General features: G+C 50.5%; 1 protein-coding gene across 1 annotated transcript; it reads left to right on the forward strand.

Moving 5' to 3' along the window:
• Positions 1–747: 747 nt before the first annotated feature.
• On the forward strand, positions 748–27007 carry CCNI (cyclin I). The gene is made up of 7 exons (XM_088531664.1): positions 748–902; positions 13622–13778; positions 19752–19886; positions 23623–23697; positions 23886–24026; positions 24776–25006; positions 25279–27007. Exons 2-7 carry the CDS (start codon positions 13665–13667, stop codon positions 25735–25737), a joined length of 1155 nt encoding a protein of 384 aa, XP_088387790.1. The 5' UTR covers positions 748–902; positions 13622–13664; the 3' UTR covers positions 25738–27007.
• The last annotated feature ends 64 nt before the right edge of the window (positions 27008–27071 follow it).

The raw sequence follows: 27071 nt of genomic DNA on the forward strand, positions 1-27071 counted from the left end.
GGCCGCGCAAGCCCCGAGGGCTCAACGCTCCCGGGCACAGAAGGGCTCATGGCCTTGCTTCTAAACGCTCCTTTAACGTCTCCAGCGGCGCCGCTTCCCGCCCCGCAGCCGGGGCAGCGTCCGCGGGGATCTGCCCGCCAACGGCCCCAACGGCCGCCGCCGCCCGGCATGGCGGCGCAGGCGCGGCGGGCAGCGAGACCCGGCCGCCGCGGCTCGGTCCTTCCGCCGCCGAGGGAGGAGAGTCCGCCCCGGCGGCCGGGCCGCCGCCTCCCCTCCCTTCCTCTCCCCGGCGCTCCGCTCCGCGGCGGGGGCTGCGATCGCGGCGCTGCGACCCCGCAGGGGAGGGGGAAAGGGGGGAAGCCTGAGAGGAGGGGGCGCGCGCGCCGCCGCGCCAACCGTCCTAACGGCCGCCGGCGGCCGTTGGGCGCGCGCCGTTGTCCCCCCGCCAGCGGTGCTGAAGCGCCGCGGCGGCCCCGCCCGCGCGGGGGGCGGGCGCGGGGAGGCCGCCCCGCCGCGGCCCTTCTTCCCCCGCCCTGCTCCCCCCGGGAAGCGGCTGGCTGCTGGCTGCCTCTCGCTCTCCCCTCCCCTCCCCTTTTTTTTTTTTAATTTTATTTTCATTTTATTTTATACACCCCCTCCCCCCCCATCCCACCCCACCGCCGCTTCCCGGGCGGCGGCAGCGGCGCGCCCCCCTCTCCTCCCCCGCCGCCGCCTTGATCCCCCGCCGCCCCGGATCCCGGCGCCGCCGGACCGGCCCCGCCATGGCGACATGAGCCCGCCGGGCGCCGCGGCCATGGGGCCCGCCCGGAGCTGAAGCGCCGCGGAGGAGCCCCGCCGCCGCCGCCCCGCCATGGGGTGCTGATGGCCGGGCCCCGCCGGGCGCCCGCCGCCGAGCAGGGGAGGTGAGCGGCGCCTCGGGCCGCGCGGGGAGGACGCGGCAGGGACGCGGCGGTGGAGGGGAGGTGGGGGGGTGTGTGCGGCGCCTTGCGCGCACGTTACACACGGAGCCGTTGCCGCACGCACGGCGCGGCAGCGCCCGCGCATTGTGTGGCGCCCGCGGGCAGCGATGCGCCGGGCCGGGGCAGCGCAACGCCTCGGCACCGGGGCGGGGGGTGCCCATCGGCCCGCGTCCTGCCCCGCTGCTGCCGCGTCCCCCTGTGCGGCTGTGGCCCCGGGGTGGCGGTGAGCGCTTGGGCACGAAGCGTGGGTTTGGCCTCCGTCTCGGGTGAAAGAAGCGGAGACGGGCTGCGCGCGTCGCCCTCCCACCCGCCGTGGGGGAAGTTTCCGTGGGGGAAGAGCGGCGTTTTCGGCAGAGCTGCCTCCGGGGGGACGCACTAAACAAACGAGGCTGCCACACCGAACTGCCGAAAACCCTCCGGAAAACTTGTCTCTACCACGCAGAAAGGCCTGTCGCCTTTTGGCCCCATGAGGAAGCAATCCCATGTTTTCCTACTGCTAAAAATAAAGCTGTTAGCAGACAGACACTCTGGAGCTTCGATTTAAGAAGTGCTTTTCAGCACGGGCCTTTGTGTGCAGTCCTGCTTTGGAAAACATCCTTTCTTCCCATGGTTTGTAGTGGTGGCCTGCATGCCACAGCTCCTTCTAAAGACTGAGGGGAGAGACTCCTTTTTTTACCAAACAAAACACCTGAAGTGGACAAAATGCCATGGATGACTGTGAAGCTCCCTTGCCAGAGTGAGTCTTGCCTTTTCCGTGCCATAGGGTGGCTGAGGTGGCTGGGGCCCCTCTCCCTGCTGCCCTTTTTCTTGTCCCGAGGCTTTGACTTGGCTCCCTGCAAGCAACTAAGGTTTGTCTGTAAAGTAGCTCGGCTGCCTTGCACACGCAGGGATGGCCTGCGGGTCTCATGCACCTCTGCCTGCACAGAGCTTGGCATGGGGCGCGGGAAGCTGGTCATTTGGCTTCTCCCCAGCAGAAGAGTTAAACTTCCACATGGTGTAGACGGACTTCCAGTTATCCTTCTCCGCTGTTTAGAGCTTGCATGGAGTATTCTCCTCCCAAGTCGTGTGTTCTGCTTTTCAAGGTGATCATTTAAAAACACTGTGAGATTCCCTCTGTCCTCGCATGATGTAGTACATATACATCTTTCAGCTGAAATGCCGTTGAACAGCCTTTCCTCCGGAGGTGCTGCTCGGTGGAGGTCTGCCTGGGCTAGGCATTTGACACTGTTCAGGTGTGCACGTGTTCACGTGGGCGTTTCACACTGCGAGGCCTGTTGCAGGGCCCCCCGGGGTGAATTGGAAACCTCCAAGGAGACACACTTCGGGTTTGCCGGAGAGCGGCTACCTGGAGAAAGGTACCTGCTTCGTACTGAGCCTTGAGCAGGCTCCTGCCTCCTCTCAGTGCCTCTGTGGAAGATGCTTTCCTTCAATGATCTGTGGCAACGCACTGGTGAACCTGGCAACTAACCACGACCTCACACCCAGCGGGCTTCTTAGGAGCATGCATCTTTTGGGTTTATTTTTCCTATTTTCATGTGCCACTTCTTAGGAGATAATGTTCTGATGCAACTCTCATGCTGATATAAATCATCTGTTTATCCTGGCAGACTGAGAGAAGTATCCGCTCTACTGCATGGATTCATTTTCCTGTATCTCTAGCAAGAGGCTTTTAAATCTCCAGGAGCAATTCTTTGTGCTTGTAACCCTAAGTTTTACTTTTTCTTCTTTCCTCCGTTTTGCTGAAATTTCAGGTTAAAAAATGTGATTGGTTTCTATAGAGAAGATGTTTCAAACTCGCGTATCAAAATACCCAGACCCAGCAAAGCCCTAACAAATGCGCAGCCTTCTAAAGTGGCTGTGGTTTCCAGGAGTTAAAGTACATTTCTCTGCTGGCCCATGCTGCCGAAGCGTTTCTACAGACACTCTGTAGGCAAGAAATGCTTAATTAGAGAGTGGGTGCTTTTATTAGTAGCCCTAGGTCTAGATTTCAGAGCGTTTTGTAACGGGTGGCTCGCTTGGTCTTGTCTACCTCATTATACAGGCTCAGAAAACAGGAGCCTTGCTCCCTCGCAAAGACTGTGCAGCAAATCACCCACCCAGAGCATGAGCAGAGGGAAAAACCCTCAGCCATCAGGTGCGCTCTCCCACTCAGCGCTAGCCACGGAATTGCAGGAAACAGAAAAATTCAACTGGAACACTGAGGGGAAGAAATGGAGACCCTCTATTTCCCCTCTGTTTACCTCCAAGGTTTGCTGCAGGCATCGGGTTCATTTTGTTCCTTCCAAGTCCAGTTTCACCTATGTTTTCAGCCTAGTGTTAAAAGTTAAGGCAGAAGAGAACTAGGAGAAACTTGGAGGCCTGCAAAAATCACTTTGTGCATGAGGAGGAGAATAGTTGGGGAATTATCTTTCAAGCTTTTCAAGTAACTAGGAAATGAAATTTTATGTTAGGCTGACAAATGCAGCAGAGATATTAAAATGCATACTCCAGTGTCATAAGTCATATTTATTTCATGCTTTAAGCTGTTAGTTTATTCATACAAACTATCTGTATTTTCTTCCTTTGCTAATGAGTTGTTGTATAACGATGCTTGAAGCATAAGAGTAATTGCAGAGTGTTTGCAGCCTGCAGTTTATTTCTCAGCTCGCTGCAGGCACGAAGCCTGCTGGAGAGAGGTTTAATAAAAGCTGTGCAGGACTAGCCACAAAGGTAGCGGCTCCGGGAAAGCTGCATGTGGGATTTTGTACCTTTGGAGTCTGCTGTTCACACAGGGAGCAAGGCATGAGAAGTCACGAATCTCTGGGCAGAGCCTAACGTGGTCGTGCAGTCTGAACGTCCTCTTGTGAAAGATGCAAAATGGGTATCTGGAGCTCAGCTGCCCAGCAACACACTGTGGCAGTTTTCCTTGGTTTCCATGATTTTCTGTGGTGCTAGAGATGACACAAATGGAGGTACCATCACCGGAAGACTCCTACTACGTGAGAAACCCGGGTAGGCATCAAGGAGATGGCTTTCGGGGGGATTTGGGTTAACTGCAAATAGAAAGCAATTTCTCTCACAACTGAGTACAAACCCACCTATTTTCATATGACAAAAACAACCAAGGTGAAATCACTGAGATTTATGGAAAATCTGGTGTCTGCTGTCTCAGTATGAGGCAAATGTGGCCTGAAATTTTCCCTTCCTGCATGTTTGCTAACTGCAAACATTATCAACACTGTTGTATTAACCACGGTAGGTAGGCGCATTTGGTATGTAATGAGCTGGTTTAAAAGCTCACTCACGAATAACAAGTTACTGCAGATACTCTTATTTTGCACATCAGCCCAGACATCAAACATTTTCTTTACCAGGATGATGATGGGAGGTGCTGGGTGAACCCGCTTGCCAGAGGCCTCTGTGCCTTTTTGCCTTTTTTTTTTTTTGCCATATACAGGAAGATTCTGTTTCTTGGCTGGGGTAGCTGCTGACTTTAAAGGCGTCTGATAAACAAGAACTTGGCCCCCCAGAATCTTCACCCTTTGTCTTTCTAGTCAAAGTCAGCACTTGACTGCAGATCCTGGGTTTAAACTGCTTTAACCACAGCCATGCAGTTAAAAACCTCTCTCCTTTAAAGAAGCAACTGCTGTAAAGCAACATTACCGTTAAATGCAGCTCCATCTCCATTTACTGGTGAGCTGCATCCCTTCAGAGAAGTACAAATGTGTCTGTGCTTGCACTGGCAGGAGCAAAGGAGGGCTTTGCAGAAGCAGCACAAGGGGAACTCCGACCTTGCCATTATGAGCAGAGCCCTTGGGGATCGTATTTGTAGAATTTGCAGTTTTATTACTGGCACCACCACCTCCCAAGGTTCCCTTCCCTCGGTTTATTTGGTTTCTTGTGCCTAGGTTGTCCAAAGCCGGGGACATGAAGGCTCTAATATTGGTACCATTCGGGTGGGAGAACGGAGTACACGGGGAAGGGGCAGGACTGTGCTTGTGCCACCCTATTTTTGTGGACAGCTGGAATCATTTCCATATTGTCTCAACAAGAAACTAATTAGGGGGCGGGCTCGTGTTCCTGGAGGATAATGAAGCTTTAAAACTGTGGGTTCTCCCTGCTTGGTGCAAAAGAGGAGCCTTTACCCTCACAGCCTAAGAATGCAGCTCTGCAGCTACTGCGCTGTGCTTCATAATTGATCTATTGTCTGAACAGCACATAATTTCTCATTTCCTCCTAATTATCTCTTTTTAGTGCCTTATGGGGCATCCTGATATTAGCTGTAGTCAGTGATAATTTACCTCCAAGCCAATCAGAGTCTGCAGAGCAAAATATTGGCCTTGGTGATCATCCCTGCTTTCAGATAAAATCCTGTTTTGTTGATGTCAAGAGGAATCAAGCCATTGTAGTTGATTTTTTTTTTGTCTTGGATGTAGGTGTTAAACTGTGTAAAAACTTGTTTGATTTTGTTGCAGTTCATTTATGTTAATGACTGACTAATGCTGAAAGACAAAAAGAACCATTGCTGGATTCTGCTCCTGTGTTTTTGCCCATAGAGGCATTGTATTTCTTTGGTTGGACTGATTAAATTACTGAAAAAAAGTGGTGCATGATGGTTCGGAGCCTGAAGGCCCGCTGGCCCTCGCCTGTGGAGAATTAGCTTTTATGTGCACGAAAGCCTCTGGCACTATTTTATGAAAATGTTGCTCAGGCTCATACTTTGTGAGCTTGATTTTCCTCGGAGTGCCTTCGTTAAGTCACTGTCGATTTAGTTAGTTTTATTGGCGAGGGGAGAAGTGAATCAGCCTCTGTGCGTGTTGCTTTTCCTCTTAGGAGCCTAGCAGCGAGACATTACATAATGCCAGCTTTGTTTTGTTTTGGTTCCTTCCCCTTTTTTTTTTTTTTAAATCTCCCTGCTCTGCTTTTAGCATTTGTAGAGGCTGCAGCCGAGCTATTGCAACCGTGCTGCTTTGAGCCCCTTTGCTACCTGTGCGCCCAGAATTTGGCGCGGGGCTCTGCTATTGCTCTCTAAGACCTGCCTTGCATTTAGGCTGGGATCCGTGTGGAAATGCTGGGCACATTTCAGCCATCTCCTCCTTTCTCCGGCCGGTTTGTGGTGCCGTCTCCTTGAGGTGCCCCTGCAGACTGCCCCATACAAGGACTGTCTGCCCTTAGTGCGATTCCCTGGCGCGCACAATGGAGCCTCACATTCCTGACCTGGCAGCTTGTCTGTTTTGAGTACTGAGATGCGGGTGCCAAACAACAGCAGACCTGCTTCCTACCAAAACACTATCTCGAGTCTCCTGGCTGGTTTTAATAACTCTTGTGAGGCATTTACACCTTCAACAGGCATCTTGCACACCTATCAGCAGCCAGGTGACGAGCCCACGGTGTTGAAAGAGCATGGACAATAGGCATTTTTGTTGCAAGAATTCATGAAATGGCATGGAGGGGGTTCAGTTTGCGAGAGTTTTGTTTTTGCTTAATTTAAGCCATGCAAGCAAACAGCTTCCATCAGTTAATAACATTTTCTTTGATTTTTAGGTTCAAATAAACCAAAATCTCAAAGCAGAGCTCATTAAAGTACATTGAGTTTCATCCGCTCCTCGCATCAAACGCATACGTTGTGCAGCTGGAGCTGGTCTCCTCAGGCGGCATTCTGAGCTTACCTTTTATCCATGCTTTCCTCGGTAGGTTGCCACACACTGCCTCAACAGGGAAAGGAGCTGCCATTCCAGCAGCTCCTCCACATCACCCAGGGAGTAGGGCGGGCACGGATCCATGCGTCCCTCCGGCAGGGAAGGACATTCACTCTATCTGCTCACATCACTAAGGAGCACTGCAAGAAACTGAAGACGATTGTCTCTATTCCCACATTGTTTTACAAATCTGATAGTGTGCACGCTTGTGTGGCAGAAACCGCCCGGGCTTCTGCTTTCTGAACAGGCAAAACTTGGGTTCTCACGCTTGCGCTTGCAAATAATCCTGGAGGAACATTGCCAGTTGTTTGGGAGTCTGAAGCCATGCACTGCATGTGAGCCCTGGTTGTTAATCAACAGCTTTGTGGTATGTTTGCAAAATGCCTACAGCCCTCAGTAGTCACAACTGCACCCTTATTTTGGAGTACTGTCTTTGGCATCTGTATGCCCAAAGAGCCTCTTGCTGTAATACGCAGAGCAGTAATGAGAAAAGTTTCACTGCTTTTTGGTGTGCATTTCTTGTATATTTTCCTTCTGCAACCTCTTACTCTCCATGGAAATAGTGCGGGGGATTGGCCTCCTTCTCTTGCTGGAGCAGAAGAAAGACAGAAGATGGTGGTGGGAAGCTCCCACTGCAGCTGGTCATGGTGCGACTCTCTGCAGAGTGAAAAGGGGGCTCTTCCTCCCATGTAGTCTGCAAGTGATACCTGGGGCTTCTGTTTTGCAGAACAGACTTCAAAACGCCCCCTTTTCCTCCCATCAAAACATCACTGTTCATTCTCTCCCTGCAGTCGTGCACTTGCATTTTGAACTGGCAGCTTCCCCGCTAATGTTTGGAAAACTTCTTAAATTTGTGATAGTGTCTCTGAAATGAGGTCAGCTGTACTTGCACTCCCGGGAAAAAAAAAACTTGCTGGAGGAGAAGTAGTGAGTGTGTGATGTATATGCGCTTGCTTGAAAGATCCTGCCAAAATACCTCACAGGCTTCCTTTGGAGCAGGTTGTGGGAGGTAGTGCCGCGTGAGTCACACGGACACATGGCAAGGGCCCGCTTCCATTCGCAGCCTAAATAAAACTCCCTCTTCTCAAATTTAGGCCTGTTGGCTGTTTAGACACAAGTTAAATGTGCTGCTTGCTAAGGATGCAGTACTGGATTTTACCTGAAGCATGTTTGTGTTTCATGCATTTAGATTTCTCATGGGTAAAGGCCTTATTTTCAATGCTATTATTATCATATATTAAAGCCAGTTCATTGCTTCTAATCCACCTAATTATTTATATCATCTTAAAATTTGAAACTATGCAAACAGTTTTTTTTCAGCAGTATCCTCAATTACTTTACTTGATCAAGATCATACACTGTCTCACAGCTCTGTCAGGCTGTATCATATCCCCTCCCAAGGCTGCACCATGATTTACTTCCTACAGCTCCAGATCAGTGAATGTTGATCTTAACCCCTTCCAGTCCTCTGCTTATTACGACTGCATCAGTTTGTGCTGTGATCAGGTGAACGGACAGAAAACTAGACGTTGATTTCCAGTGGTGAGGCATCCTTGGGAATTTTTTGCATCTAAAACAGCAAAAAAGTGCCTGCTTTGAATTGTTACATGACACAGAAAGAGTATAGAAATTGCCATGGAATTTTATGCCTACTGCTTTAATGCGTTGCTTAAATCTGAGGAGAAAAATCCATTTCTTCTGCATTGCATCTGTTCCATCTTTTTTATTTATTCTAAGAAGAATCTCAGGTTTAAGGAATGTGATAGACATTTACCTGCCAGGAGCAAATTTCTGGACTGCCTTCCCGCTGTGTGGAAAGAGTTAAGCCAGGAGAAAGCCCCAGATACTAAAATTAACCTCCATTCCACCCCCGCCCACAGCTTTGAAATTCCTAATCCCAACTTGCAGTTAGACCATTTCTTCTAACCCTGCAAGCTGCATTTGGATCGTTTGAAATCACAGATGGCCGTCTGGAGCTCGCAGGAATCTAGTCTCCTTCCTCTCCCTCCTGCTTTGTCTTCCCCCCCCACCCAGAAAAATCTGTTTTCAGGTCATCTGTAAGATTATATTTTTGCTTGCTAAAGCTGTAGCAGATTTGGCTGCTGCTCACTGAAAATACTTAACCAGGTCTGCAGAAATGCGAGTGGTGGTTAAATGCTATTGAAATTACCCTTCTTGCTGAGAATATCCCCTTGGATTTGTGTACAAGATGAAGATAGCAATTATTAAACCTTCTCTAATCCTATATATATTTATATATATATTTAATGAAATGATCTGCATAAAACAAAGGGATTTTTTACCCATACACCGGACGATTTTGGTGATCCTGTTTACAGCGCGGTCCCACGAAGAGCTCGACTGGCCTAGCTGAACTGCAGCTGGAAGCAAGGGAGAAACAGGAACTTCGTAAACTTGTTTTGCTGGTGGATCCTACGCTCCCATAACTATGTCTTTTGTCTGCAAGAGCCACTTTTTCTTGTCTCTATAAGTGAGTATCAAGTCTAAAAAATTGCTCCCTCCACAAATGCACTCCCCCAAACTAAGAGGTGCTCCTGCCTAAGTGGCTGCCGGCCCCGATTCCTGCAAACGTGACACTGCTTTGTTAAAACTATGTAGCCTGCAGCCACTGCGCTGTAAAACCTCTGTAGGGAAACTGAAAGTAGCTTTTTAAGTAAAGTTTACTAGAAGTTGAGATAAAAAAACGGAGCTTGTCATGAGATGAGCTATGTTTATGGCCCGAATCAGGGTGTTCTTAAAGGATAAGCGTGGTCTCAAAAATCTCCAGTAATTGCTGTGCACCTCGTAGTGAAAAGTGCTCGTACCGGAGCTTTGGCTATGTTAATTTCAGAGCAAGATTCAACCTGCAGCATGTGATCTGGCTCGCAGGGGCCCTCACAACCAAGCCGATGCGTTGCCTTGGCTCGCTTCTCGCTTCCCTTCCCTGCTTTGTAGGAGTTGTCTAGGAAAGCTGAGAGCAGCCAGTTGATCTTACACTGAATGGATTAAGGAAGTTCAAGAACAGTGGTTCAAAAATTTCCAAACTTGCCACAGGAAAAGAAAAAAAATGCAGATCAAATTTAACTATAAATCGGGCAAAGAGTGGCTGAAGGATGGAGGAGGGCGGTGTATGGTGGCCTGGTCTGACTTGGTCATGCTGCTGCAGTTTCTCCATCCTCAGGTCTCTTGGGCAGGTACTCGCAAAAAACAAGTGTGCAGAGGTGGCTGTTGGAGCAAGCTCAGCCCTGCTGGTGCTGCTGCTTTCGAAGGTGCCTTCCAAGTGTCCCTGCTGCTGACGGAAGCCTTTTGCACTGCTCCTTCCTCAGCATCTCGGGCTGAGCAAGGGTCTGGTCCCTTCTCCGCAGCGGCTCCTGCTCCCCAGTGGCCTGGCCCCGAGTGTTCAGCGAAGCATCATGTGCATGTAGAGCACGCTGTAATTTCTTTTTAAAATGGCATGCATTTATCTGATTAAGAGCTATGTAAATTCAGATGCAAAGCAGTCGCAGCCCTCGGGACGCTTGGCGCGCTGCCTGCGTGCTCGCCGTGCTGGAAGCGGCCGCGCAGCACTGCTGCTCCAAGGGAAACTCGCGAGCGCGTCATTGTGCTTCTGGCTTTGGGGGTGCTCGCGCCTCGGCCCTTGTTCGGTTGCCTTGCTGGCTCAGGAAGGAAAAGCTCGGCTCCCCCCTCCTTCCTCATTGGCAGCTCTCCTAAAGCTGCCTTCCCTGCTCAGCAGAGTCGATTCCGATGCCACTACCTGCACCCAGTGGTTAAGAGCGCTTTAGCGAGGACACCTCGGGGGGCCGGCACTGCTCGGAGCAGTGTGGGTACCGTCTGCGTTTGGAGCGCTCCCGTGCTGGGGCGCTCTGCAAGGCTTGCGGTGCTGGTTTTTGGCTCCGCGAGCCCGAGGTGCAGTCAGAACGGTGGCAGTGCATGTGTGCCTGCAGGACTTACCCACATCCCTGCCTCTAGCTGCAAATGACGGGCTGGGTGGCATGGTCTGCTCTTTCCGCTAGCCCCCTTTACCACGTGGGTGAAACCTCCTCTTTCCTTGAAACGGAGCTGCTCCCCCGTTGCTTCTTTGCAGGATGCACCCGGACTCCTCTGCGTCGTGGGCCAGAAGGGAACCATGCAGAGGATTTTAGGGCTCCCTGGCTCGCTGCGCCCGGCTCAGCCGCTTGGCCGTGGCACAGGCAGAGCCTCTCCCGCCCGGGGAGGCCTCGAGCCTCTGCGCCGGGTGCGAGGGCGGCCAGGGCAGAGGGAAGCGTCTGCCAGACTGTTTCTCTTTGCTGGTGCTCTCCCCTTGGGTTTTTCTTCTTGCCTCAGTCACTTCCCCACGACACGATTTAGATGCTCCCTCGGAGAGCGAGAGGAGGAACCAGAAGCACCAGCAGAGGCAGAGCTGGCCTTGAAAAAGTCCCTGGGGAGGTTGTCAGGCGAGGAGGTGGTAAAAAGGGGCAGGGGAACTACGCTGCTTGCTGGGGAGGTTTTGGGAGCTGCCCTTGTGGCTCAGCGTTTGAGGGCAGAGCGGTGAGCAAGACCAGGGAGAGCTCCATCAGGTCCATTTGTGCTGGAAATAGGATGGGAAGAGTTGCCTTGGCCTGGAAATTCTCCCTGGCTGGGGACATGGTTAGTTACTTGTCTCTTTCTAGCCAGAACAAGACGCGACCATCAATATTTCATACTGGGAGAAGTGGTCGGGCTAAATATAACCCCTGCTTGCTCACGAGCGCTCCGCGCTGCAGCCCACAGCAGCAGCACCCACTGCCTCGAGGCGCTCGGAGCGACCACGGGGCCGTGTGGAGCCACTCGTGTGAGCTTGGATCCGGTCCCAGCTTCGCTCTTTTCCTCGGTGCTCTATTTCATCTTGTCAAACACTTCAACTGTCGTCTTTCCCAGTTACACGAGTGTAGCTGACACCCCAGGAATGCCTGCTCAAGGAAGGGCTCCCTATGTAGCAAATGCTGTTCCACATACTCACTTAAACAATGCGAAAAAACCTCAAACCCTCATCTTTTGCACTGCAAAGCCCTGGGAAGATGAGTTAATAAATAAATACGTGGGGGTTGACTTGCCAGGCAGGTGGGCTGCATTCCCTGGCGTGGGTGTTGGAGGCACCACCGGTCCAGTATCCCAACGGCGCGGCAGATCTCAGCGGGATGCAGTCCCAAAGGCCGCTCCTCCGCATGTCCCTGTCACTCTTCACCTTTGCCTGCACCTTGGAAGCCCTTTGCCTCAGTGCACAGGGTGTGAGGGTTGCCATGGTGATTTTCCAGGGATTTACACCCCTTTGGAAGTGTCGATGGCTCTGGAAGCGGCTGCTGAGCAGGGCTTTGGGAACTGGTCCTGCCCATCTTGGATGGGGCTGCATGTGCTAGCCCTGGGGCCATGAGCTGCCTGGGATGGGAGCCTTCAAACAAACAAACAAAACTAATAAAGAGGGATTTCTGGTCAACATTTACTTGCCACTTAAAATCTTCTTGGTTGTAAGTGGGACCTGAGTGCTGTTTCATGCCTCAGGCAGGTTGCGAGTGAGTCACACCCGTTAAAAACACTGAATAACTGCTAGAAATTAATAAAATATGAAAAATATTTGCTCTGCAGATTTCCCTAGTTCCGTGGTGATGCTCTGACCATCCTGCGCTTAGAGCTGCTGCTGTTGTTATTTATAATCAGCTGAATCTCTTTGTTTTCACTGTGAAGTTGATGTTTATTTTCTCTGGTTATTTCCAGTAAATATAACATAAACACTGTTATCAACAAGCTGGTCTTTATAAAATAGCCTGGCCAGGATTTGGCCAGGATCCACCTGTGTCAGATTTCACCAGAGAACATGAAAGGAACTGAAAGTTTCAATACTTTCCCATGGATTTATGCTTCAGGGCTGAATTGTTTTGCCCGAGTGATTTAATACTGTTAAGAAATATGCATACAGCCAGAAGAACAGTAGGCAGTATTAGAAGGATTTGAATAACCTTTTCAATCAGATCATCTTCTCCTATTAAAAGTGTTTTAAGGAATCTGCAGGCTTTAAAAAAATGTTTCTCTGTTTTGCTTTTAATCTCAGTTTCAGAAGTATCTTGACTCATTCTTGAGACTATATAAGGTTCAGGGGAAGCTTGTTGTTGTTTTCTGTATAGCAAGATATTTTGTTTTAAATTTCTTTTTGTCATCACCTTGCGAGCTTCTGTAAATGGTATAGGCCTTGTAGAAAATTTCTCCATTGCTTATGCAGCTTGTAATGATCAGCCTTATGAAGGTTGTTGGGCTTGCTGCTTTTTGCTCCCTTTAAGATACATTTTCTATATAAAGTTGAGTGCCCTCTAATTCTCTGCTTTGAACATATTTTCAGGGAGATTAGACTCAAGATTACCCTTCCTGAACTCCCTAGCACCTGCGCATGGCAGGTGAAATCGGCTGCTGCTTCTGTGGGAAATTACAAACCAGCCTGCAGAGAGGGAAAACACTGACGTCTCTGTGGGACTTGACCTTGTAAATCATTTAAATCCCAAGCAAGCGTTCTCCTGTTTTGCACAGGACTTCCTGCTACGAGGAGGCTGCTAGGGCCAGGCTAGCACCAGGCATGCTCGGAGCCTGGGGTTTTCAACAATTGTTTGAGATGAAAAGGCAGGTACATTGGCTTTAACTTCAGTAGCACTTAGACCAAGGCTGCCTACATGTTAAAATCCCCTTTATATCGCCCTCTAACAGTATTTTTCATTAAACATCCTAACACGCTGCTGAAATGGGGATAGGCTGGTCTAATTGCCTAAATAACTGTGATGCATAAAACCACTGGCTGGCAACACGGGAGTTGGAGGCCTGCGGACCATTTTGGTCCGGCCTGATCTGAGTTTGCGCTGGAGCGTTTGGGCTTCCTCGGATAGGTTTGCCATGTGGCGGATTGTGCCATTCCTCACACCCTTAGTCGCCTCTGCGCTGCTGGACACGGCCGGCATCTCACTAGGTTGTCTTTTGGTCTTGCAGGTAGCTGTATCCAGTTGGGTGGCAGGTGGATCCAAGGGTCACCATGAAGTTTCCAGGACCCCTGGAGAGCCAGAGGTTGTCTCTCCTTCTGGAGATGGCAATCTCTAGAGAAGCTCAAATGTGGAAAGCACATGTGCCGAAAATTCAGCCCAATCAGGTAAAGTGTCTTTCTTCACTTCTTTTATCTTAGTAAAGATTCTGTTAAAGGCTTAAGGGTATTCACCAGTGTAGTTTTATGTGAACAACCAAAGTTACCTGAGAAGTCACCTTCTGTCTGGGAGCTGGGCAGTTACCGTTTGAAGTAGCTAATGTTTTATTTGAGGAACACGCCTGCAGTCGGGGGTACAAAACACACTGTACAGAATAGGGTGTTAAGTCTCTGCTGTTTCTTGTAAAAGCACATACATCTATTGCTTTAATTAAATTCACTTTAAGAATTGCATGGATAACTAACATTTCTGGAGGGCACTCGTTATGCCACAATTTTGAAAAGCAGCTTAATGTTGTTACATTAAGCTTATTAATACTACCATTGAAACACCAGTTGCTTTCCACATGGAGCATCTTCTCACCCGAACCCTTGCTGCCAGCGTAGCTCAGCTCAGGCCTCCTCGTGACCCAGTGTGGTCACTGAGAAAGCCTGGGTGGCACCACAGAGCTGGGCCCTGGCCTGGTTCAGTGAGGAGTGGGGTTGCCTTGCCCCTGTTCTGTAGGAAAGGCTCGATATCAGTTTCCTTAGTCCACTTTAAGGTACCCGAGTAAGCGACCTGCTTGTCACAGGTGGCGAGTGTATCGTGACTGTGGCTGACTTGAGGCCACCCGCCTTTTAAGACCCTTGTTTATGGCAGAGCAGCCTGCTCTTCCATGCTGGCAGTGTCCCCAGGGTGAGTGATAATGTAGTGCGATAAGATTACAGTATAACGAGATAGGTGAGGGATTCGGGAAGTGTAACTAAAGCGGGTTCTTGTCTGAAGATTTCCCAGTGACAAAGCTCCTGTGTTTTGCCTTTGTGAGTTTGATTCTGGGTGGCCAAGACACTCCCCCCCCCCCAGCCCTTCTTGCAGCAGTCCCACCCTCGCCAAATGGGATTGTTGCCCCTTGAGGACGGGGTTCCTCAGCGGTGCCATGTTTGAGTTTTCACAGCGGCGTAAGGACCGACCTGTGTCCTGTCTTGCTGCCGGGGACCTCTGTGATCTCCTCCCCATGGCAAAGAGAGACAGGCTTTACCTGGCACAGCGTCAAGGGGCCGGGACGCCGCCACAGTTGAGGTTTTGAAGCATCCTGCAAGATGTCCTTATCAATAAAATAATCCGGGAAGTTAATTTGACTTTTGCCGATCTGCCAGATACCAAACTGGGGAGGCAAATCTGTTGCCTTCTGCGAAAAGTCACAGTAGGATTGAGTATGGAAGCAGTGTGATGGCTGATCCATTGTAAAATGTGTGCTCAGTAAAATTGTGCTCTGGTCTGGCCTGGACAGGTACCGAGTTTGTGTTTTTAGTGTGCAGTTTTGCCATGATAATGAAGGTTATCTTACCCCTCTCTCCCTCTTTACTGTGATAATAAAGTTGAGATTCCTACTTCTCCGTGTTTATCACCATGAAGGTTTTTCTCCTGGGGCTCCATGAGATTTCATCTGCAAAACTGTGTTGCCTTTAAAACCTTTTTTTTTTTTTTTTTTTTGCGTTTTCTTACATATAAATTCAAGATGTTGACTTTATCAGCTAGAATGTCATAGTATTAAAATTTATCTAGCAGTAAAACATCCTTGCATTGGCTTGAAGTCTCTATGTGCCTATGTGTATGATGTGCAAAGGTCACATTTAAAAGAGAGCATAAACACAGCTGCTGGCACACAGGAAACGCTGCCTGGCACAGCCAGGCTGGCGCTGGGTCTGTAGTCCTCTAAGTATTTCTTTCTCTTCCTATGCTTATAGCACGACTTTCAATCTGTCATGTTTTCTTTCAGTTCTGCAGGATTCATTTTTGCAAAGTAGCAATCATATAGTTCAATGTGAATTACCCCGTTTTCTCAAATACCTGAAAGAAAGTCATATTCCACAACATCCATTTGCTTTTTTTGAAAACAGCTTGAGTAGCCTAAAACCTCCCTTGTATGAAATCGCTGTTTATGTCCCAAGACAGTCAGGAAATCTGCATCACTCTGGGTATCAGATCTGACAAGCTGAAGCAAGAGTAACTTTCCATTCCTTGTTGCAAAGGTAGACTGCCTTAAAACTGTGTTTCAATGAGGTAATCCGGTTTGCAAGTGAGAAGTGTGTGTGCAAAAAAAGCTCATGGTCAGAGGAGAAATGCGCCTTAACTGTTTTTTCAGGAGTGAAATTTTCAGTTTGAGACTTGGAGGCATTTTCAATGCTGATGTTTAAAAACAACATATAAATGCCCTTTCTAAATCTGTTTTATGTCAGATTTTTGAAAGGAAGGAAGAAATTCAAAATTAGAGAAACAGGAAGGCCTATACTTTTCAGCGTACGGTGCAGAATTGGTTGGGGATTTCTGCCCTGATAGCACTGGCTCCAGGTGTTTATAAATAAACCAAAGCCACATGTCACAGGGGCTTTCTGGCTGATAAAATAGCTGGGCTTCTCCTGGAGTCCCCTTGGTTTCATTAGTGTTGCATTTTTACCTCTGGGTCATACAACATGCAGGTGACATTCAGGAAGTTCTCCTGCGATCAAGGCGTAAGAAATCAAGCAGCAAGAACTGGTCAAAGGTTTATTTTTGCACGTTAACAAGTAACTTTGCAACAGAGACATGTTTAATTCAAGACTTTTCCTGTATTTCTAGTAGACACTACCGTGTCACACCTACTATTCCCCCTTTCTCTGCTTGTTCTTGCTCCCTTTCTCTGTGTCCTCATTTGTTCTGTATAAATCACGAGGAATCGGGAAACCTCAGTCCATTCCCAGTTTTTAACAGTGTCTCCCCACGTGCCCTTGGGGATGTCTAGTAACCTTCTGGTGCCGGCTCGGTGCCCTGTGTGAATCAGAGGCCGCCACTTCCAGCGTTGCGAAATGCCGGGAGCTCGGCCTGTTCGGCTCTCCCAGTACGCAGAGCCGTGTGCGGCCCCGCCGGCGTGCAGGTGTGCTCGTTACCCGGCATAAGCAAAGGCAGTTTCTTTCCCCGTACCGCACCAAGGGACTGCAAGGAGGAGCTCAGTGCGATGCACCGCACTTTGCGCAAGGAACAGGCAGAAGCTGACATCCCATTTGCTTCCCAATTTTGTCTTAAACCCATTCACTTTGGTTCTGTAGCTCCTGCAAGGCAGTAGGGTTCATGATTGTGCCAACACAAAACCCATGAAGTGCTCCAAAAAGCCAGGAATTGGCACCCCACCTCTTTTCTTGAGAAGAAAGCACAGGCCTGTGACTCAGAGCGGGTTTTGATAGCGTTAGCAGTCCTGTAAACGTGCTGGGGCTGTGCTTGCCCTCCACGATCCCGTTCCGAGGTGGGCCTGGAGCTCAGCGCCTTGGGAGCCCGCGTGCCGGGCACTGCATCCTGCCAGGGCCATTGGCAAAGGGCTGGGATCGTGTCCACTTCGTTCATGGCGTGAGTCGTGCCCGTGTCTGCATGTCCCCGTGGGGGCCAGGCCGATCCGCAGGTCCGGCCCTGCCTGGCTCCGAAGAGAATCCGGGGAGAAGCGCCCGCCCGAGGGGGTGAGCAGTCCTCGAGGGGGCGGCGGTTGCTCCCTGTGCCCCAGCACGGCCGCTCGCCCGGCGCAGGCCGGCGTGGCGCTTCCTTGTCTCCCCTTGCAACGGCTGCCGCCGCTCCGCGCCAGGAAGGCGCTTGCCAACCCAAGAGCAACTTTTGCAGCCCAGAGGGACGCTTCGCTCTCGTGTCTCATTTTTGCTTTTAATTTTATGTAACTCAAGGAAGGATGACCTGGCTGCTTAATTAATTTTACAGCGTTGCATTATTCACATAGCTAGGCTGGCATATGCGCACCCTCGAGGTAGAGGGACAGGAGAGTGCTGCGCTGGGGGAGCGGGCTCCGTGCCTCGCCTGCCAGCAGCAGCGGGATTCACGGATGCCAAGGGAGCAGCTGCTGCTGGCTCCGGCTGCCGGTGAGATGAGCTGGGAGGAGGCTTAAACCTACCTGCCCCTAAACCTCCTGGCTAGGGCAGTCCTGTCCCCACTATCCCTATAGCTGCAAGCGGGGAGTGAGGTAGAGAACCTTTATGGCACTGGGGCTATTGCAGGGAAGGGCTGAAGATCCTCCTCTTGCTTCTTTCCTTCCCCGCTGGAGTTCTTAAGAAGCCCACATTTATTGTGAAGCTTTGCACATGCCTAGAAATGACTTGACCTTGTGGTTACTTCTTCATATTCAGGGAACTCAGCGCTCTGTGCTGCCTAGGGAAGCTTTATTTTTCAGGGGTTTAGATAAAGCACCAAGTTTCTCTCTACACGAGTCTGCAAAATTGGCCCAGCCTGTCTGTGGTTCTAAGTCCTTTTGTACATCTTTTTCTCCCTCCATTTAAAAATAAACGCAGTGAATAAAGCCACAAGGAAGTTCATCTTTAAGACTGCTCCTCCCCTTCCTGACGGTGTCTGTCAGGTTTGCTGCGCAGCGCTTGCCTCGCCACACGGGAAGCGCTCTCTAGGGACCGCCGTGACTTACCATACTGTGCGCTCTGCTTCTCCCCCCATATAATCTCAGTCACTACCCCGTATTCAAGCAGCTTCCCCTTTTTCTGCAGGCAGAAGTAGCACCTTTTATAAGACCAAATGTCACAGCTGGAAAAACACAAACAGCTTTTTTATTACGAAGTGCTGTGTCTTCAGGTAGTGACGGCCACAGCAGCCCTCCTGTGTTACCTTTTCCAAGGGTAGCTGCGCTGCGGCGGGACCGTGTGGGTGACCAAGCGAAACCAGCTGTGCAGCCACTAACAGGTTTCAGCTCTCACTTCCCCACACGCCCTTGCTAATCACCTCGAATAATCCTGGCTGAAGTGAGACCAGAGGGACGCCTGGCTGAAAGGCTCTGCAGAAGCTGGAAATGTTTTAGAGCACTAGTCAGGCTGAGCATTTATGTCAATGACTCGTCTGTATTTGTGGCTGAAATTCAACTGTTGTCCAAACGGATCAATAGCGGTGACTTGGGTGAAAAGGAAATAAAGAAGCCTTTTGAATGGAAATTGTACCTGCTTGGCCCTGGTCCACCGTTTCCCTTGGCTGCTGAAAGGGCTTTTTTTTTTTTTTTTTGAGCTCTCTTTGGAATCTTCTATTTTTAAGAAGTTCTGAGCTTAAAAAAAATCCCTACAATTTTAAAGAGAAATAAACCTCTCCTTCTCAAAATACTGACTCATTTTTCTTCCCATCTGCTGTTTCTCAGGGGCCGGGCACCCGCCTGGCTCCTGCAGCACATCTGCTTTGTTCAGGCCTGGCTTTTGCATCTGTCTGAGTGGTGCCTCTTCAAGGAAGGTCAATAAACATCTCCAAGCTAAGCTGGAGGGGGACCGGGTCAGCACCTGAGAAACTGCAGGGCAGCCTCCCTCCTCTTCTCCAGGGCAGTAACGTTTACAGGTGGTGCTGGAGGAAGGACTTCTGCAAAGAAAGTCACCTGTCCTGAGGGAGAGCAAATTGGACAGGGGTGGTTGGGTTATTTCCTAGAGCAGTGACTGTATCACCTACCTGCAGCCTGGACACTGCCGGGGGTGGTGGCGAATCCCGTCTCTGACACGGTGCCAAGGGCCTGGCTTGCAGCTCTGCGGCCAAGAGACACAAACAGCTACTCAGAGCAGTGAGAATTCACAAGATTAGAAAAGGCAAGAGATTTCCCCCCTATTCTTGATAATTTTCTCACCTACAAGCGCAGTAGTTTATTATCTTGTTGAGCTGGGGGAAAAGACCCCAGAATACCCTAACATATCTTACATGGCTTCAGACGCGCTGCTAGACCCGACAGCCATTGAACAGTGTCAGGAGGAAATCTGAAGCGAGGTTATAGCCTGTTCCCACAAAAGTGAGGGGCCTGGCCAGTGTCCTCAGGGGGGTTCAGAGCAGCCCTTTCTGAAATGGCCTTAGTGTCAGTGCTAACTCCTGCAGAGGTAAAAGTTTGGTGTTTTCTGCACAGCCCGTGTTTAAGAATGGTTTGTTTTTCTCTTCAACAGGATGTAGCCATTTCTCCAAAGCAGAGGGATGAGGTCATTCAGTGGCTGGCCAAGCTCAAATACCAGTTCCACCTTTATCCAGAAACACTCGCCCTGGCCATCAGTCTTTTGGACAGGTTTTTAGCCACAGTAAAGGTAAATATTTACAGATACGTAAACTAAAACGGATCTCTGCTGCCCACTCACAGAATGCCAGCAACCATCCTTCCTGCTCCTGTGCATAACGCTGCTCGTGTGGCTGTCAGGAAGTGCTCGCTGGCCCCCTCTGCTCTTCCACCCTGTTCCTTTCTCGAGCGTACGCAGGAGGTCACCTCTGTTACTCTGAACCTCAATTCCAGGCCCTGAAGCCATGGCAGCAGCCCTGCTCGTTGTGGTGACATGCTGCTGCCAGGCACTTGTGGGTAGTTTCTTTCTTTAGTCATCTTTTTCCCCTGGTGAAAGTAGCCTTTCCTTTAATGAGAACATGCTGGTCGGCCTCTCCTGGGAAACTAACCCAGCGCTTTTACCTGCCAAGAATATTTTCTCCCTCTCCTATTCTGCCTTGTTTCCTGCATGTACTGCAGCTCATTAGCTCAAACAGCTATTAACCCAGGGGAAAAGAGTGCGCTACCTTTTGAACTGCACGCTCTCTCTAAACCTGGCTTGAAGGTTCAATTAACCCTACCAAAATACTTGTTTCTTAAGCTATACCCAACTGAAGCTTAATTAAAGAAGAAACTAAATGGAGAATTTAAAGCAGTTATGTCTTAGATGAAAGGAAAGCTGTGACTTGAACAAAATTGAGTCATAAAGCTAGAGGAAATGTTTGCTAGCCCACAGTTAGCAACCGAAGCCTAAAGCCCTCTCACAGAGAAAGCCAGAAAGTCCCGGCTTGCCTCTCTTCACTGCACTGGTGTTTAACTGCCACAATATTTGGTCTCGCTTGGATCACCTGGAATTGCTGGGAGCACTTGCCAACACTGAACTAGCTGGAAGGAGAGACAGATGCCTGAGGACGGGCCCAGGACGGTTATGTTAGTGCAGGGAAAGGGAAGAGCGGGAAGGGCACAACTGGAGAGGAGGCAGGGGGGAACCACTCGACACCGACCTGCCCTGCACACAGCCCGGGGCACCGAGAGCCGAGGCAGGCTACCCTCAGGCAGACCCCAGGAAGGCAAGGTGGCAAACGGGCAGGCTTGCTCGTCACACTCCTCCTGTGCTGAATGGTGTGCAGAATACGTCCATAAAGCCTTTTTTTTTTAAAAAAAAAAGTCTGGTATTTCACAGAGACTTCTAAAACAAAACAAAACCAGTATTTAGACCTTCTGCAGCCATGAAGGGATGAAGGGATCCCTGAAGGGGACGCAGGATGCGTTCCTGTTCTGTGTCTCAGCCAGTTGCGCTGTTTGTGCTAAGAGCGGCTGCTGTGGGAGTAACACAGAAGTGTGGAGCTTGGGACGCGTCCTGTTCCCATGCAGGTGGCTGAACTGGGGGGGGTCACCTCAAGGTCCCTGGCCTTGAGTGCTGAAGTCAGCCTTGGGCCTTATCTCTTCCCCTGTTTGCTCAGTTAAATTCTGTGCTCAGCAACCCTGCAGTCTCATCTGCATGTGGGCCTAATCTCATTGCTGACAGTGTCAGGTAAGTGATGCAGCTTGGGCAACACAAGCAGAAGAATGAAACGTTTCCAGCCTGTGTACTTATATTTCAATGAGACTTGGCTCAGCAGAACAATGACATCTTCCATCACCCATCCTTTAGATACTGTTAAATATTGCTAACATTACAGGTCATGGAAATCTTAACTGAAAATGGATGATTTACTGGAACACTGAGATGGAAAATAGATATTTACAACCTCTTAACAGTAATGCCCTCGAGTACAGTTTTTGCTTTCAGTAATTTGCAGCAGCCAGAGAGTCTACAGAGAAACAAGTAGGAGACTGTGACTAAGAGAAGCACGCTGGGCGCTTCAGGCACTGAACAGCAGTTGTGAAGAGGTGGTTGTCAAGAGGGTTTCAGCCTGTCCCGCGCTCCTTTGGGTGAGAGTTACTCACCCAGGTCAGGGCTTCTGCTCCCCCTGCTGCTGCTCTTCTCCTATGAAGATCTTGATGCACCCATGTACCTTAACTCCCTCTTCTAACCTGGCCCTTCTCAGTGCAATTTTTATTATGAAGACAAGTCTCTTCCCATCACTGTAAACATGCACTGGACTTGCTCAGCCTCTGTGGCCGTTTTCCAGTTGCTCCATGCCCTAGATCACTGCGCAGCACCAGTTAACCCTCCACTTGCTGGAGTTTGCAGCAGATACAGGTAGCAGGAGGCATCAAGAAAGCAAGCAGCGGCCGCCGGAGGAACCTGGGCTGGTCGCTGGGGTTTAACATGCTCTGTCAGAAAAGTCTGTTCGCCCTCACCAGTCGGTTGGTTGCTTAGCAAATGAGAGAACAAGCATATGCTGAAGTAATGCTACATAAAGCGGGGAATAAACTTGGCTGAGCCATCCACGTTGCTCTAAATATCTTCTTTTCCCTGAATCCTGAGTGCCCTTTTGGCTGTACGTTTATTTCACGCTGACAGTTTGCTCTAAACCTACCTCTATGGGGAAGAACAAGTCTCGGTCTCACTTGAGGGGCTTGGTTCTCCTTGCTGGGCGCAACACCTGCACACGCACGAGTGCGTCTGCCCCACACGGACTCCCTGCGAGCAGCTACGCTCAACTTAAATGTCACTAAAAAGCCACGGCTCTGGGCACAGCCAAGTCCTTTTATGTAACTGAAACTGAAGGCTGCTAAAGATCCTTAATTTGGACGGCAGCCAGCGTCCTTCTCTCCCAGTGCTTTCTGGAAACAGCATTTTAGGTTTCTCGAGAGCTTGCTGCAGGAGCGGAGCTTGTGGGATCACAGCCTTTAGCCCCAATATGTCCATTCTGCCCACTAAAATTAACCTGGCAGGAATTATTCTGGAAGGGGATTCTACCTTCTGCACAGGGTTTTCACTTACCTTCTGCTTTTTCTCACTGAAATTCCTTTTAGTGTGGGCAGAAGATAAGCAGTCCCACAGGCCACACCAAGGTACAGCAGGTTCTCAGGGAGCCGCAGTAGGTTAGAGAGAGCTCTGCTTTTCTCAGCGTGTGCTCAGCTACCGCACCCAGCGCTGGGGAGCAGTGGGTCTTCCTTGTTCCGTCACCCTTCCTTGTTTCTAAACGGTTGGAAGCTGAGTCCTTAGCCAGGTGGCAGGTGGACAGAGATGGCTACCAAGCAGTAGCTGTGGATGCGCCCGAGGGCCGCAGGGAGCACTGGCCCGCACAGTCACAGCCAGCACGCGTGTGCTTTCCCCCAGGAAATGAGGCCAGGGGGGTTTTGAGGCATGAAAAAATCCCCTCCTTTCCTATTTTAATTTAACTCAACCTCACCTTGAGCACTTCGCTGTAATAGGAGCCTGCGCTCCCTTTGCAATCTCTGGGCCACAGCTTTGAGAACTGCTGTAACAAACACCTTAAGTGCAGTATTTCTTAGGTACCCTCTACACCTCTATAGTAGACAGCATTTCTAAACTGCCCCTCTTCTTCCTGTTCTGGCTGTGCTGCGGCAGGAGGAGCGGCGAGGCGCTCGTGCCAGGTGACGGGCTGTCCCTTCTGCTTTGCTCCGTGCTCCTCCTGCTGCGCTGCCTAGAAACCCAGAGTGCCAGGGTCAGCACTGTGTGCTTCCCGCACTGCTTTACGTCATGGAATATGGATTTTGGCTGTGCACGCTCGTCCCTGCCAGCATGGATCCCCCGCTGATCCTGAACGTGTGGTGTGGGCAGCTGGAGCGCCTGGGACTGAGATGGGCAGCATCACGCGGCCCTTTCGGGCCTGCTTTCACACAGGGAATTTCTCTGCTCTTCTGTGTCCTAGGCCCGTCCAAAGTACCTGAACTGTATTGCAATCAGCTGCTTCTTCCTCGCTGCAAAGACCATTGAGGAAGATGAGGTAAGACACCTATATGTGTATGTTTTGCTGTGGCAACGCACTGTCAGCCGAGTGCGTCCTTTCTGGGGCCACCTCTGCTTGCCTGCGGCGGCTGCCGCTCGCAAGGCAGGGATGAAACTCCTCGTGCAGCGGCTGCGATGCTGACCAGCGCTTTCTCTTTCTCCCTGCCCACATGTTGCCTTTTGCAGAGGATTCCAGTACTGAAGGTGCTGGCTCGGGATAGCTTCTGTGGTTGCTCTCCAGCTGAAATCCGCAGGATGGAGAAGATTATCCTGGATAAACTGAACTGGGACCTTCACATGGCAACACCACTGGATTTCCTTCATATTGTAAGTAACAGGACACTGTTTTCTTCACTGTCTTTGTATATACTGTATCACGAGGTACCCAGGCAAAAAAAAAAAAACAGCCTGCTTTAGGAGAGCAGAGCCCTCAGGATGCAGCAGTTCTGTACAAGCACTGCTGGAAACGGCCAGTCTTTCCAGAGAGCTTCAGAGGCAGCTTGTGATTTGAGATGCCTCAGGGGCAGTTTCCAAGACACGTGCCTACCGTCAGAAAACGTGGCCCTCCATTGCTGGTGGTTTTGTTCCAAGCTAAATGCCAGGCAGCAGTAAAACAGAAGTGATGCCAAGAAGCCAGCACTAGTGCCGGGCAGTGAGCGTGCCCAGCGTGTGCTGTGGGAAGAGCAGAGAACCTGCTTCTTTGGTAAGAGGTTACAGAGATGGAAATGCCCCATGTTTCTCTTTACTGAATTTCATCTTCTCTGAGCAAGGATCAGAGGAGGTGGAGGGACCAGCCTTTTGCAGAGGTCCAAGAAGTCCAGTGCCCCACCACGTTTGACGGGACACCCTGGCAAAATGCAGCATGACTTTTTTTGTGGGTTCGACACAGAGCTGCTTTTGTCTTGGGGTGGGGAAAAAAATGGAGAATCCCTTGTGGCAAGGAGGCTGTGCTCCTGGTACAAGCTGGCTCTGACGGCCTGTGGCCAGCGGGAGTCCGTGGTGCGCGCAGGGGGTTGTGTGGCAGCATGAACAAGCCTCTGGGTCAGACCACCCATCTCATTCTTGTCTCCCTCCAGTTCCACGCAGTTGCGGTGTCCAACAGGCCTCAGCTTTTGACCATCCTGCCCAAGCTGAGTCCCTCGCAGCACGTGGCGGCCCTCACGAAGCAGCTGCTGCAGTGCATGGCCTGTTACCAGCTGCTGCAGTTCAAGGGCTCTATGCTGGCGCTGGCCATCGTCAGCCTGGAGCTGGAGAAGCTGCTCCCCGATTGGCTGGCTCTCATCATCGAGCTGCTCCAGAAGGTGCAGGTACGGGGGCCAGAGCAGCGCAGCACCCCGAGCCCCAAGGGGCGCCCTGGGGACGCTATTGCACCCTGGGGAGAAAGCCTGAGGGCGCAGCTCAGGTATCACCTTGGAGCGCGGTAGCTGCTCTCGTGCTTACCGCGAGGACAAGCAGCAAGGCTGGCAGCAGATGCAGCGCGGCGGGGGCCGCGTCCCAGCCCTGCGCTGGCCCGTGGCCTCTGGTGGCGCGTCCCCTTCCCCTCGCCCTGCCCACTTCCTCGCCTCTCTTCTCTCTGCAGATGGATAGCGCGCAGCTGATCCACTGCCGCGAGCTCGTGGCACATCACCTTTCCACCCTGCAGCCTTCTCTGCCGCCCAACTCCGTATATGTCTACAGTCCCCTCAAGCAGACCCTGGTGACCTGTAACAGAGGAGTGTTCAAATGCCAGCCCTCCTCTGTCCCAGGGCCAGGTTTCTCCAAGGACAACGGCAGGCCAGAAGTGCCGCTCACAGGTACAGCCGCGCTCCAGCAGCGTCTGCCAGCTCCCGCCGGCTGCAAGCAAGCCTCGGCCAAGCGCAAAGTGGAAGAGATGGAAGTGGACGACTTCTACGACGGCATCAAGCGCCTCTACAACGAGGACGCGGCTCCGGAGGGAGTGGCTCTGGAAAGCAAGGGCTCGGTTTGCGGCGCTGACGTCTCGAGGCAGGAGGGCAACGTTTCCCCTTGTCCGCCTTTGCAGCCAGTGTCCGTTATGTAGCCGGGAGTGCCGCTCAAGTGGCCGCTCTCCAAACCTCGTGGGACCTGGCACCGGGTATTTGCAGTGGGGGGAGAAGGGGCCCATACCTTGTCAGGCTGAACTGAAGGGAGCCAAAAAACAGAAAAAAAAATTCCCAACCCTTTTTTGAATTTTTTTTCTTGTGCGGCTAATTATAGTTCCACTATTTAAGCACTTAAAAACACAAAAAAAAGTATAAAAATTTATAAAAGACCCAAAAACCAACCAAAAAAAGGTAGCAAAAAATTGTTTCTTTCTAGTGTTGTCAGTTCCACTGTTTTTCTGCTCCTGTGTGTTGTAACCCATTCTCTATGTCCAAGAGCTCACATCGGTTGTGCAGAGTTGTTTCAGGTTTCCCAGCCAAGTAACACCCCTCGGATCCGATTTCCTTCTGCTCTTTACTCTCCTTCTGCTTGCTCCTGTTTTAATTCTCCACAAGTCTTGTGCATGATGTCCTGTACCACCTGACCTTCATGACAGGTTTGTTTTTTTCTTTCTGAAGAAAAAGACTTTTTGTTTTGTTAGCACTTTGGTGTTTAAATGTGATAATGTTTAAAAACTGGATTAAAAAAAAAAAAAAAAAAAAAGGTCAGTCAGGAAAAAAAACACACACACAAAAACAGTGCTTGCAAACTGCTCCACGCCTAAGTAACCACAGGAGCGTGAACGTACTCTAGAAGAACACCAGGGCGCCTGGCCACCGTGCTCTCTGCACCCCCACAGACACTCCTCCAAGCTAAATGCTGTCTGTGCTTGGAGACAGAGAAAGCAGGTAGTGAACTAAACTTGGTCACTTGAACAAAAACGGTTTCTTACTAGTTTGCACCAGGAAATACTGCACTTGGTGTGGATATGCACCAACACTCGACTCTCCACATGAGGTGTAAACCTTAAATTCTGCAACAAGTCTGCTTTTCCCATGTCTATAAGCCTTTAGCATGTGACCAGCACTGCTTGGTGAGGTGCTGGGGTGGCTACATACGCCCGAGGTTTGAAAGATGTGTAATTATCAATGACAAAAAAAAAAAAAAAAAAAACCAAAAGACCCTAAACCCCGAGTTTTGTGTTCATGTAACTTCTAACCCAGAGTAAAACCTTAAAAAGCTCGTCTCTTTAAATGTTACACCTTTGTTTCTCAGAATGACCTCTCCCACAATCTTAAGCTCTCTCCACAGCCCTGAGGAAGGTATTGTACTTGGAGCCATTGTACTGATGAAAGCCTTCTGGTAGCAATAAAGAAAGTTGTCCTGGATTCCGAGTCTCATTTCGTGCTTTTTACCTGGGCTCGGAAGCAGCTGTACAAACGTCTCCTCTAC

Source organism: Tinamus guttatus, unplaced genomic scaffold (assembly GCF_059628265.1).
Source record: "Tinamus guttatus ecotype Peru unplaced genomic scaffold, ASM5962826v1 Tinamus_guttatus_pri_ptg000423l, whole genome shotgun sequence".
Lineage (NCBI taxonomy): Eukaryota > Metazoa > Chordata > Aves > Tinamiformes > Tinamidae > Tinamus > Tinamus guttatus.